Genomic DNA, 14,201 nt, shown 5'->3' with positions numbered 1-14,201 from the left:
CTGCTGCGTTTGTGCCAATTCATTAACTCTTCACACTGTGCTTGCTGTCTAACACAAACATGCAAAACCCCTATTTTAACGTTTTTACCCTTGTTTTTAAATGGCTATTCCTGTCGTCTGCTACCTTTATGATCTCCTACAACCTTGTAGTCACTGATATAAATGTGCACCAATTCTGGTCCTTTTTAAGTCTCCCTGAATTTAGTTCCACCACGACTGAGGCTCACTGCCTCACTTGCCAAAGACTTGTTTGACCAAGCATTTCATTATTTCCCGATGCGTTCAGCTTTCATTTCCTCAATGATAGTATGTATGAGAAATACTTCAGGACATTTTGTTATGGTGAAGGTGGTTTATAAATAGACGCTGTTGATGCTGTGTTGCCCGGAAACATGATTATTTCGGTGAATTTTATATATAAATATAGTTCCAGTAATTAGAATGCGATTTAATAATCCCAATGACACATATGTGAGAATGGCTTCCTGGATTGGCTTGATTCTATCTGACATGTTATTGCTGACTCGGGTTTATTCAACATCACACTGAATAGATCAGGATATTTCAATTGCCATTGTATTGAGCAGGAGTAATAAAAAAATGCCATTTAGACTTGGGGTTTGAATTAGCTGTGCCTCAATTCTCTCAGTGGGAAAGGCAAATATTTCATGTTAGACTGTTCCTTTCCCCAGGGCAACAAAGCCACATTTTCTTTCCACTTTTTAAAGCTGGCAGCCTGAATTAAATTTTATAGGGCAAATTAGAATTAATATCTTTTCTGTCAGGTAGGTGCTGTTTTGCAGTCACTCTGTATGCCCCCTTCCCTAGTTCTGTGGCACAGCAGATGCTGCTACCCCTGTGCTGGCTTAGCACTGCGCTAATCCTTCTTCTAACATGAATGCAAATGACAATTTTTATTTCAGTCAGCTTTAATGTTGTAAGGTATTCACATATATTTTAAAGAACATCTACTTCAGAAGCCAGAGCATATGTTTAATTAGTAATGCACGTAAAACAAAGGTATCATCATATGACATCTGAATAATTTCTCAAACGTGAATTGTAAGAAAAACCATTTTGGAGCTAAACATTGGGAAAGTGATGTGTTAAAGAATAAATGTAAGAAACTAACATATAGATTTAAAGGGGAGTTGACTGGGTGAAATATTTACAGTAATGTTGTTTTGTAGTGTTTACAGTCCACAATGTAACAGAATACTAAACATTACATTAAGCTATTGACTGTACATTAATTCATCATATATAAAACTGTTCCAATGCCTTTTAAGTTCAAATAGACACTGACAGTGTTGACTGGAACATGAAAATACAGTCATTCTCATGGAGGTATTGCAAACATGTAGATTTGGTTGTCTTTATTGGTTTTGATTAGTGTGGACAAGAATTAATTATTTCTTCCACCTGTAAACCTCAGGAAACAATGCAATCTGCTTATGATGGAACCCTGATTACCCTCGTTAATTATTTTAGACCCTTTTGAGTTAATAATTATGCAATCAAAACGTAGTTTGTTCCCGACCATCTTTACCCGCCCTAAAGCCACGACAGCCTCAGGTTAAATAGCACACCATGTCCCAATAAAGAGAACCTGTTCTGCTCACTTAAAGAGAGCATCACATGTGTGGTGCTTTCTTTGCTACCCTCCGTTTAAAATTATAGTCAATTAGGCTGAGGCAGGATATAATTGTTAATGTTCTCTGCCTACTGTTACAGCCTAGTTTGCCTCCAGGTTTACTCGCTTAAATTTCACTGGGGACAAATTGTTAAAATCAATGCCAAGTATTTGTAGTAAAGTTTAATGGAATTTGTGTTTTATTGAATAATGAAAATGCAATTTAGTGTTGGTGTTGTAAGTATAATTGGTGGCAGTCCACAGTGTTCTAATGCAAATAAAGTGGTAGGGCTCTTAAAACATTACGTTGTTTATGGAATAAAAACAAAATTATTGGAAATACTCAGGTTGACTATCTTTTATCAAAACAGGGTAATTTGTACTTGTACCGTAAATAACTAATCAATAAACAGATGGTCAGAGGACCTCTCTATGTCAGTTGAGAGTGTACTTCTAAAGTGCAAATCCAAGTGCTAGGGCATATATGGGACTCCAGTTACATTTCTGAGGCACAAACAAGTGGAGTATAATCCACATTGGAATCTTTTATTTTAAGTGTCCAAAGGAACAAGGTGATTTCCTATTTATTCACAAGCTTCACAAGTGAGCCAGTATGATGAAAATGAAGCCTGGGATCTGAGTGTCTTGGGCATCCCAGTATGTAGAGGGTTCACCTCAGATGCCCATTGACTACAGTATTGTTTGTAAATAGATATGTTGAAGATGGTCAAGCATTTAATTGTGACCATGGTGGAGGTGTATATACCCATTTAATTCCACCCACAAGAGTGCTTCTACTTGTATATCTGCATATTACTTGTATGGTTTAATCCCAAGATAGGGCTCGTCACAGGTCACCAATAGTGAATTCATCCTTTCAGAAAAGGAAATGCTAAGACTTTACAAATCCATCATACATTAGAATTCTGAATTCTTTTCCACGGGGAAGAGAATTAAAACGTATCTCTTAAGCAGTTGTTGGATGGGTTTGTGAAATTCATGGCAATAAATATTCAGTATCTGTCATGCAGAAGGTTTTGAAACCAGTTATTATCCAGATAAGATTGCTCATTGCTCATTTTGGTTCCGGAAAACTCGTGGTCATATATTTCACTCACCTGTGCACTGTCCAATTCATCGTAATTCTTTTCATTAAAAACCTTTCCGCTAACATGGGAGCATGAGTTCCCCTGATGGCTCTATCGAACTATACGGTAAATAAACGTGTAAAAGATCTTCTTTGTTCATTACTTCGAGTCTCACTGTAAATAGTTCTGCAATAATATATTTACAATCTCGGTAGAAATATTAAACAAGAGAAACCTTCACAATTGTTCTAATGGTGTGGCTAATAGACATTGGGAGAATTTGTTATGTAATCTTTCTGCTTTGCTACTTGGAGTAAAGAAATTTGGCACTGCCTGTTATTCAAGTATTTAAATGTCATAGTTTTACAAAAGTAATTAGAAATGCAAGTTTTAAATACCTTGAATATATCTACTCCAAATTCATCAGTTTCAACCAACTTTGGTGAGATCAATCACTTCCTATAGTGGATGATGCCACTTGGCATTACAGCGTAGAATGGTATTTGCTACAGCAGACAGGATGGGGAGCAATGTCTCTGGCTGCTGCTGCTAAATCCGAGCACAAGTCCCTGCTGTCCCGTGCATTCACCTCCTGCACATGTAGTTCATACGATCTCAATGGAACTTTATGTGGTGCATTAAGCAGTCCCTGTCTCGGCATTGCTCATTTCCTTCAACCACCAACTGTTGAAGAAAAAAAAAACTCTCTCCCTCAATGTCGTGGTTTGTCGATTTTGTGTTCAAAATCTACGAAACTAATTACATCCGCATGCACAGGTCAGCTCCACGTGTCATGTGGACAAGTAATTCTGGCGTGAACCATCAGTTTTGAGAGAACACAGTTAGCAAGGTTTAGTGAATATTACTTATTCGGGCCAAATGCTCAAACTATTCTGCGGACATTAATGCAGGTAATTTGTTAAATCCTGATTCGAGAGTAAACTGTTTGCTCGTTCTTCATTAAAGGTCTGACTTAGAAAGGACTTCTTGGCTCTGCCTGCCTGTCTGGTTTGGCCTCTTCCTTCTCCAGTGCCAAGGTACAGTCACAGTGCTCCATACAATTGCATCAGCAGTGCTATTTGCTAACTTGCTGGAAGCATAAACCACAGCAAGGATGAAGCCAAATTATATCGTTGCTAATGGATGGACAATCCATGACGGGCGACTGAGGTGGTACATTTTGATCATTACTTTCAGGTTCCTTGTGGCTGGATCTCATCTTGCAGCACGCAACTGCATTAACGCGTGTGTGTGTGTTTGTGTGTGTGCGTGCGTGTGTGTGTGTCAGTTAGAAGCCACAATATGAAGGAGATGTATCTAATCAGAGCTGCAAACATGCAAATTAAGAACAACTTCTATCAATTTGAAATTATCATTGACGAAAGGAATGGCTTTGGGGCCAAGGGCTAAATTTCCAAGGCTTCTTAATTTTTATGAGGAGCAGAGGAAAGCCGGCTAATAAAACCCTTGAGTTGTAAATCAGCCGTCCGTGATCAGTGTTGTGCACGGCTTATCAGTGGGAGAAGTTATGCACTACCTTGGCATTTGTCTGCACTCCACGATCCTGGTGCTGATTCTTTGAATTATTCTTAGCCAGACTTTTGTAGTGGGCCTTGTTTATAAAACAGCACTTACAGCCATGGAAATGTCACGCATGTCAACTGACAGCTCCATTTTCCAGTCAGAGTTCTGAAAGCACTACTGTATGAAATATTGAAACATCTGCCTCGACTGGCCCCTTTCTTGACTGCCACTGCCAGCAAAGTGTTTACTTTTTTTCCCTGTTGGGTTGGGTTGCTTATTTTAGAGACTGACAGTTGATACTGGACTCTATGTTTTAATGGGTAAAATGGGATTTTAAAAAAAATCTTGTCGATTACTCTTGGTCAGGTCAAGCATATGTCTCTTTTGATTTCAGGGCAGTAATTTCAGAGTCCTCTGCAAACTTGCCATTTAAATGTTCACTGGTGCTGTCTTGATGATAGGGGTAGCCGGGAACTTCAGAGATGGATGTCGCTGTGTATGAGGTTGAACGCATGGAACAGTGCTCCCGTCGTTGCTGCCCCAGCTGCATTTTATACTGCATCCATTGCCTCTTCAGAGCTGCTTGCATCTAATGGATGACAAAAGATACAGAAATGCATCACCTGTTTAATATTATCAGCTGTGTTCTCTCTACATTGTTTATCACATTTCTGTCTATGTGTGCCAAATGGCTGCAATTTTTATCGTGCATCCCTTGAAGAGCCCTCTGAACTAAAGTTAGAGTGCAGTTGGTGACCAGTCACATAACGAGGTGTGGTCATATAGGTGTAGACCAGGTTAACTAAAGGTGACAGATTTTCTTCACCAACGAACTATATAGATTCTTGCAATCATCCAGTAGTTTTAGAAACCACTGGATTTTTATTCCAGTTTTACTTTTTAATTAAGTAAGTGAATTTAACTTCTCCAGCCGTCATTAGTGGGATATGAATTCATATGTTCAGACTATTCATGCAGGTCTTTTAATTATGTCCTCTGGTATCACTACCATGCTATCATATGAAAGGTAGATGCAAAATGCTGGAATAACTCAACGGAACAAGTAGCATCTCTGGAGAGTAGGAATGGGTGACGTTTGGGTCGAGACCCTTCTTCTTGAAACGTCACCCATTCCTTCTCTCCAGAGATGCTGCCTGTCCCGCTGCGTTACTCCAGCTTTTTGTGTCCAACCAGCATCTGTAGTTCCTTCCTACACATCATATGAAAGATGTTATATTCTTTTGTTTTAACACCAATGAGGACAGTTGTTCTCATTGCTTGGTATTATTTCAGAGATGTCCTCATCCTCATGTTCAGTTTCAGTTTAGTTTATTGTCACGTGTACCGAGGTACAATGAAAAGCTTTGGTTGCATGCCAGCCAGTTATTGGAAAGACAATACATGATTACAATCGACCCATTTTATAGTGCATAGACGCATGAAAAGGGAATTACGTTTAGTGCAAGGTAAAGCCAGTAAAGTCTGATCAAAGATAGTACAAGGGTCACCAATGAGGTAGAAAGTAGGTTAGGACTGCCCTCTAGTTGTGGTAGGATGATTCAGTTGCCTGGGAAGAAACTGTTCCTGAATCTGGAGTTGTGAGTTTTCACACTTTTATACCTTTTGCCCAATGGGAAAGGGGAGAAGAGGGAGAAGCCAGGATGAGATTTGTCCTTGATTATGCTGCTGGCCTTCCCGAGGCAGTATGAGGTATAAATGGAGTCAATGGAAGAGAGGTTGGTCAGCATATCGGTTCATCATAATCATTAGTTTGGTCTCCTCAGGCAGAGGTGGGTTTTTAAGATTAAACAATATCTGCTCACCTATGATGTGTGCTTGACGTGGATTTCCTGCATAATTTCTAGTATGAACAAAAACCCACACCTTCAAATAGACCACAGTCTGTGGATTGGATAAATGGGGCAGTGGTCCTGCATTGAGCATTTTCTTCCTAGACTTCCAATCGCTCTTATTCTGGATAGAAGTTGCCAAGAGGAGGTGGTGTTACAGGCTGCTGGCACCGCTTCAGATGAGATGAGCCTGGTACCTTAATTACTAAATGCAGCGTGATTCTTGAATAATGTTCAAGGCTGTTTGCCTTGTGAATTTTGGTTGTAGCAAAGAGGGCTACCCTTTGGAAGGAGGCAGTGAAACAAACATGGCAAATATTCTTTTCCTTGCACATATGTGAAGATGTTAAATTGCTTTACAAGTTTTAAAATGACTCATGGATCAAACAAGAGTTTTCTCTGATCTTTAAAACTTCAAAAAATGTTCATGTGTGGAATAACCAGGATTTTTCTGTGCAGTTGACCTATTGCTTTAACTTTAAGGATCGAACCCTGGTCTTTGGCGCTGTAAGGCAGCTACTCTACCACCGTGCAGCCCTTTTTCTTAAACAAATGTAAAACCATTTACGTTTACCATTAGTAAAGATCGGGTACTCAACAGTGTCCTTTGAGAAAGCATTGAGAGGGGTCCGCTTCCTGGGAAGTTCAATTTTACAATCCTGGAAAACCAGTATAGGGAGTGTAATGGGCCAATCTTCCCCCTGACTGTTCAGTGCCAAGATTGCTGTGTAAGGAAATGCTGATTGTGCAGTATACTGGCTGAAGCACGGGACTCAGTATAGTAAATGCTACCCTGCCTTCTTAAAGAGGAGGTGCATCGTGCCAGCGGGAGCTTGCCAAGTCAACTGCGATAAATGGTACTGTCCAAACAGATGCCATTGATTTAAAAGTTACACTGAAGGTCATGTTGGAAGAGATGGGGAGGAGGAGGGAAGTAGATCTATCTACAAGGACTCCTCCACACAAGTTGTGGTCAGACAGAGGAAGAAGATAGTTGTTGTGGTGAATGCAAAAGCCCTGTGGAGCGCGGTATGATGCCGGTCAAACAGGGCAGTCGGGATCAGTAGTTGCACTTCACATGCTCTGTCCCATCAGCTCACTACTGGCCCCAGACACTGTTCCCCCTCTATCAAGATTCAGACCAAACTTTGTTATTCACTGAACATAAATGAAAGTTTCACACATGCATCCTCCACCTATTCAGCCTGTACAGGTATATCTCATATTGTTCACTGACACACTTCTCCCTCTCTTGCTGGACAATCAGCACCTGCTTAAGCAAAGCCCCAAGTGCTCAATATGTGACCATTGGTGATATCAAGACCAGTACTTGGGCTGAAGGTACATTGGGAGTCCGTGCAGAACTTCAGTTAGGAGAGTTGCTTCCCAAACACATGACTTCCTGCTGAGAGCCCTTTTGCTCTGCTTCCCCTTTCCAGCAACTGATGAAAACTTTGAACATGCTCTCACTGTATATGATGGGAAATGCCTACAAATGTACCCATATCTGGGAGCTACTCATGAATAAATTCTTCAGCAATTTTAGAAAGCACCAATCGGTTCTAGAATCGTAACAATCTAGATGGGTATCCCTCATTTGTGACCTTAGGGGCGTCTTCGCAGCAATGTGGTTGAAAAGCAAGAAAGCATTTTTCGTGCGGGGAGGATTATTTTGTTGAATCTTTTTTTACTCTTTGGTATTTTAAATAGGTTCATTTTAAGATTTAAAAAAATAAATAAAAGACGAACAAAAACATATTAATAAAAATAAAAGGATTTGTTCTACAAAATTTTGTTTCATTCAAATTTTGTAAAACAAATCCTTTTATTTTTATTAATATGTATAGGGAGTGTAATGGGCCCGCGCAGATACAGGATCCTTCCGCCTACTGAGTCCGCACCGACCAGCAATCCTGCACATTAACACAAGTCTGCACACACTAGGGACGATTTACACATATACCAAGTATACAAACACAAGCCAATTAACCTACAAACCTGTAACTTTTTGGAGTGTTGGAGGATCTCGGAGAAAACACACACGGTTAAGGTGGAGAAGGTACAAACTCCGTACAGACAGCACCCGTAGTCGGGATCGAACCCGGGTCTCCGGTGCTGCAAGCACTGTAAGGCAGCAACCCTACTGCTGCGCCACCGTGTCGCCCCAATCAGGGAGATTGATCAGGGAGATTGTTTATAATTTCATGGTGGAGGTTGGATCACATTTACTTTTCTTCATGTAAGTGACCAATTTTATTATTTTCACCAACTTTGAAAAAAGGTAGGTGTACAATTTGAAAAGGCAAAAACTATGGATAATTTATACTATAGATTTAATTAGTTAATTTAGTTAAACACACTAGATATAATTCTAACAATGGTGCAAGAGGATTCCATTTGTTTAGAAGGCCCTTTTATTGAAAATGATAATGAATGTTAGTGGGAAAGCTCATTTTGCATTCACCGACTCGTTCTTTGGCTAACGTTATGAATAGGAAGATTTTTCATCTGATAGTTGATGTAGAGCAGGAAGTAATATCATGCATGAGTCCTGTGGCATTATAGGCAAGCTAATATTTAATGCTAACTGCCAAAGAGTCACATTCCCTATCAATGACACTCCACCACTTGACGATGATAAAACATCCCAGTATAGTATTTTATCTATTTTTCATTCCCAAGTGCTTTGTTTATTACCAACTGGTTCTTTTTTTGATTTCCCATCTGCTTCTCATTTTCTTTTTTTTTAAACCGAGTCATTTCAGAAGATTTTGAGAATCAATCACATAATATGCAACAGTAATTGTATCCACATCTCATAAAAAAAACATTAATTAACACGCTGAATTTAATAATAATTCAGCAACTTTTATACTCTATTAAATGATTCTTCCACAGGTTTTGAGAAGTCAATTATCATTAAAGGGTCTGTTCTGTTTTCGAGTCAAAGCTTCTGAGTCTGGCACAACATTCAGTTGGCAACCATATCAAGTAATTCTTGTTTACTCTTCAATTACTTCCGTCTTTAAGTTCTTCTCATTCACTTCCCAAGACCAACATTTATATTCTTCGGATGCTTACTTATTTTGTATATGCATATCAATGATGCCCAAATATTCTTCCTGTATTCTACAGATGTATTTCTTTATCATCTTTCGAAACACAGCTCGCAGTCAAACACTAATTCCACCTCTGCGAGCACTATCATGATGCCAGATTGGCTAATTTTCCAGTCAATTGGATATTGCTCCTGTTATCCACCAATACTTTTAAATGGAACAGTAAACCAGGGCTCTGGTGAGTTTAAAGGAAGCACAGGTATCAGGATCCAGATCTGTTTAAAGGGAGCGCAGTTACCAGGACCCTAATCTGTTTAAAGGGATCACAGGAACTAGGAACCAGAAACCTACTGAATGGATTGCGGGAAATGGGGCCATGTTACGTTAACAAGGAGTGTGGAAACCAAATGTCATGAGCCAGATACCAAACCATCGGGATATCTGAACAATGGAGTAGTGTATCATTGGAATTTTCCCTAAAATATTAGGGAAGTATTTTTCCTCTAAGAAGCTCTTTAATAAATGAAGCATTGATCATTTATATATCTTGGCAACAACTGTAGATTATAATCACACTGAACATGCAAAATGTTTTAGTTTATTGATTTTTAATAGCTTTGTTGGCCTTGAGGAAGTAAATGCTTAGACACACTTAAATCAAAACAATTTTATATTTCACATCATTCAGTGTTTTTTGATGCAAGATTTGTCATTTTGTCACCATGTATTGTAATCCTTTGGTATTAGTCTGAATCACTGAAAATTTACGAATATCATCGCTTCCCTATAGACAGCTTTGAGAGATCCACAGCTCTGCCTCATGTCAGCACTCTTGTGAATTTCCCATGAGTGATCACCTGCACATCCCTCTGCATTCTCTTTGCTTCACCCTGAGCAACACAGTGGACCAGCAGTATGGTTGCTGCCTTACAGCGCCAGAGACCCGGGTACGATGCTGTCTGTGTCGAGTTTGCACATTCTCCCTGTGACCACGGGGGTTTCCTCCAAGTGTTCCGGTTTCCTCCCACATCCCAAAGTTGTGTAGGTTAAACAGCTTCTGTGAATTGTCTCTAGTGTGTAGGATAGACTTAGTGCATGGGTGATTGCTGGTCAGCGTGGACTCGGTGGACTGGAAGGCATGTTTCCACACTGTATCTCTAAAAACTAAAAAATTGATCTGGATGTCATGGGACTTTATCTTTTGGACTAGTCTCCTACATGGGATCTTGTAAAAGATCTCACTTTAAACTGACTTCAATAATATCTCTTTAGCTTCAGCACAGTCTGAATAATATTTCACTTGGACCTCACAGTAATCCTTGAAGAGTTTTTGGTTTGTGTTGCAGAGGTCTGATTGCAGCCTGAGCTCCATGTTTTTTAGTTACAGAACATTATGTTTCATTTGCCAGCTCTTCTGAGCAAGTTGATTTATGCTGGCATCTGGTCCCACCGAAGCTGCTTGCTCTTTTTCGGCAGCTGAAACTGCCATTTTCTGCTTGGGAGCCTGGAATGAGTGCAGGCAGGATAACCAACTGTGAGAGAATTGCAGCTGAGCATAATCAAGCCCACATACAACTGTTCTGTAAATCACTGGTCCCTGCAAAGGTATCATGAGTAAATAATTTTCTGCTCCTCTACCCCCAGGTCAATTTTATAGCACCCCAGCTGCTGCGTGACTGAGATACAGTAAGCAGTGGAGAGAGCAAATTCTGTTTGGAACCACTGGGCATGTCTAAATTTGCCACTAACATTTTTACCCACAATGTTATGTTCAATCAGATTACTTTTTGTTTCACATGTCAATCTCAACTGAGTCCAGATGTGTCAGGCCTTTACCTGCCTCATTTCAAAGGCAACTTCCACCTAGCTTTAGAGGATGGCACCACTTAGCTTCAGCTCTTCTCAGTTATTGCTGCAGTTGTGGGGGCGACACAGTGGCACAGTGGTAGGGTTGCTGTCTTAAACGCCAGAGACCCGGGTTCAATCATAACCACGGGTGCTGTCTGTACGGAGTTTGTACGTTCTCCCCATGACCTGCGTGGGTATTCTCCGTGTGATCCGGTTTCCTCCCACACTCCAAAGACCTACAGGTTTGTAGGCTAATTGTCTTGGTATAAATGTAAATTGTCCCTAGTGTGTGTAGAATGTCAGTAAGACCAAGGAACTGATTGTGGACTTTTTAAGAGGAAGGATGAGGACCTACGTACCTGTCTATATTGTCAGAGAGTCAAAAGCTTCAGCCATGATCACATTGAATGGCTGACTTGAAAGGCTAAATGACCTACTCCTGCACATATTGTCTATTGTCTACTGTCTATTGTTCTGGGACCAGGAAATATCTCTGAAGATTGCACCAGCACACTGATGCAACTATAAAAGAAAGACCATCAACACCTCTACTTCCTGAGAAGATTGCGGAGATTCAGTATGTCAGAGAGGACTCTCTTGAAACATAGAAACATAGAAAATAGGTGCAGGAGTAGGCCATTCGGCCCTTCGAGCCTGCACCGCCATACAATATGATCATGGCTGAACATCCACAATCAGTACCCCGTTCCTGCCTTCTCCCCATATCTCCTGACTCCGCTATCTTTAAGAGCTCTATCTAACTCTCTCTTGAAAGCATCCAGAGAATTGGCCTCCACTGCCTTCTGAGGCAGAGAATTCCACAGATTCACCACCCTCTGTGCAAAAATGTTTTCCTCATCTCCATTCTAAATGGCTTACCCCTTATTCTTAAACTGTGGCCCCTGGTTCTGGACTGCCCCAACATCGGGAACATGTTTCCTGCCTTTAGCGTGTCCAAACCCTTAATCTATATTACTAAAAGTCTGTTCTTGACCGGTTTTGGCCATCTGTGCTGCGATTTCCGAGAGAATGCCGCGACCTACGGCCGTCATTTTTGGCCACCTTGCTCAGAGCCCCCCTCCGCCGCATGTGTGTCGAGGATTTTTCCCATCGATTAAAAATAACAGAGATATTAATGTTTTTACAAAATTCCCCAATCTCTCTGCTGCCCCCTCTGGCGGCAGGGGGGGAGGGACTATAAAACCAGGAAGTGGTGTGCCACACAGTCTCTTCAAGATGGAGGAAGGCAGAGGGTCACGTTTCTCTGAGCTGTGAATAACACTGAACACATGTTACTCAAATGAAATCGTCCGTAGTGGTTCTAAAATGTTTGCAAAAAGTGTCTATTGGTTCTAAAATATTTGCAAAAAGTGTATCTTTTGGTTCTACAATGCTTGCAAAAAAATGTCTAATTAAAATACTAATTAAACATATGCTCTGGCTTCTGAAGTAGATGTTCTTTAAAATATATGTGAATACCTTACAACATTAAAGCTGACTGAAATAAAAATTGTCATTTGCATTCATGTTAGAAGAAGGATTAGCGCAGTGCTAAGCCAGCACAGGGGTAGCAGCATCTGCTGTGCCACAGAACTAGGGAAGGGGGCATACAGAGTGACTGCAAAACAGCACCTACCTGACAGAAAAGATATTAATTCTAATTTGCCCTATAAAATTTAATTCAGGCTGCCAGCTTTAAAAAGTGGAAAGAAAATGTGGCTTTGTTGCCCTGGGGAAAGGAACAGTCTAACATGAAATATTTGCCTTTCCCACTGAGAGAATTGAGGCACAGCTAATTCAAACCCCAAGTCTAAATGGCATTTTTTTATTACTCCTGCTCAATACAATGGCAATTGAAATATCCTGATCTATTCAGTGTGATGTTGAATAAACCCGAGTCAGCAATAACATGTCAGATAGAATCAAGCCAATCCAGGAAGCCATTCTCACATATGTGTCATTGGGATTATCAAATCGCATTCTAATTACTGGAACTATATTTATATAGAAAATTCACCGAAATAATCATGTTTCCGGGCAACACAGCATCAACAGCGTCTATTTATAAACCACCTTCACCATAACAAAATGTCCTGAAGTGTTTCTCATACATACTATCATTGAGGAAATGAAAGCTGAACGCATCGGGAAATAATGAAATGCTTGGTCAAACAAGTCTTTGGCAAGTGAGGCAGTGAGCCTCAGTCGTGGTGGAACTAAATTCAGGGAGACTTAAAAAGGACCAGAATTGGTGCACATTTATATCAGTGACTACAAGGTTGTAGGAGATCATAAAGGTAGCAGACGACAGGAATAGCCATTTAAAAACAAGGGCAAAAACGTTAAAATAGGGGTTTTGCATGTTTGTGTTAGACAGCAAGCACAGTGTGAAGAGTTAATGAATTGGCACACAAGCAGCAGAGATTTAGATGGTACTAGACCAAGTGGGACCCGTTGGGCCCCGTTTCCCCAACGCAATATTCCACCATTCACCCATAGCCCCCATATGCACAAGCGGCTGACATTTTAAAGTTTAACATGGCAATAACATGTGAACGCATCTCACTCTCCCTCTTCAGTCCCCTATTCCCCTCCTCCATTGTTCTCACCTCCCCCCTATGCCACATCCCACTCTCCCTCCTCACCTCCCCCCCTGCCCTCCTCTACCTCTAACCCCCACTCCCTACCAACACCACTGCCCCACTATCCCACCCCCACAATGAAAATCACGATATTAAAAAAAAAGAAATTCTCAATGAAAATCGTGTTATTTCTTTAAAATAACCTAAGTTGTTTAATGAAAACAGAAAACAGAAGAATTTGATTAAAACAGTTTGTTTTTTTTAAATCACGATTGTTTATGTAAATTAGATTTGGGACCCTATTATGCTGTCATTGTGATGTCGAAGGCGGCTGACGGGCAGGGCAAGTGGAAAACTGGTTTGAAAAGTGTATTTTGTAAAGCTTAAATGTGCATAACTTGTACAATAGACAATAGATAATAGACAATAGGTGCAGGTATAGGCCATTCGGCCCGAGCCAGCACCGCCATTCAATATGATCATGGCTGATCATCCACAATCAGTACCCCGTTCCTGCCATCTCCCCATATCTCCTGACTCCGCTATCTTTAAGAGCTCTATCTAACTCTCTCTTGAAAGCATCCAGAGAATTGGCCTCCACTGCCTTCTGAGGCAGA

General features: G+C 40.5%; 1 protein-coding gene across 2 annotated transcripts in view; it reads right to left on the bottom strand.

The window, feature by feature from the left end:
- Positions 1-911: 911 nt before the first annotated feature.
- The window catches only part of calcr (calcitonin receptor), a 221,362-nt gene continuing 208,072 nt past the window's right edge, over positions 912-14,201 (bottom strand). For both annotated transcript variants that reach the window (XM_033042732.1, XM_033042723.1), the window contains exon 13: positions 912-4,834. In XM_033042732.1, coding sequence (XP_032898623.1) covers positions 4,613-4,834 — 222 coding nt within the window. In that variant the 3' untranslated portion in view covers positions 912-4,612. The remainder of the gene's footprint in view (positions 4,835-14,201) is intronic.

This window comes from Amblyraja radiata, chromosome 2 (genome assembly GCF_010909765.2).
Source record: "Amblyraja radiata isolate CabotCenter1 chromosome 2, sAmbRad1.1.pri, whole genome shotgun sequence".
Taxonomy (NCBI): Eukaryota; Metazoa; Chordata; class Chondrichthyes; order Rajiformes; family Rajidae; genus Amblyraja; species Amblyraja radiata.
The sequence above is the reverse complement of the archived record's forward strand: the minus strand, read 5'-3'. Positions and strand labels throughout refer to the sequence as shown.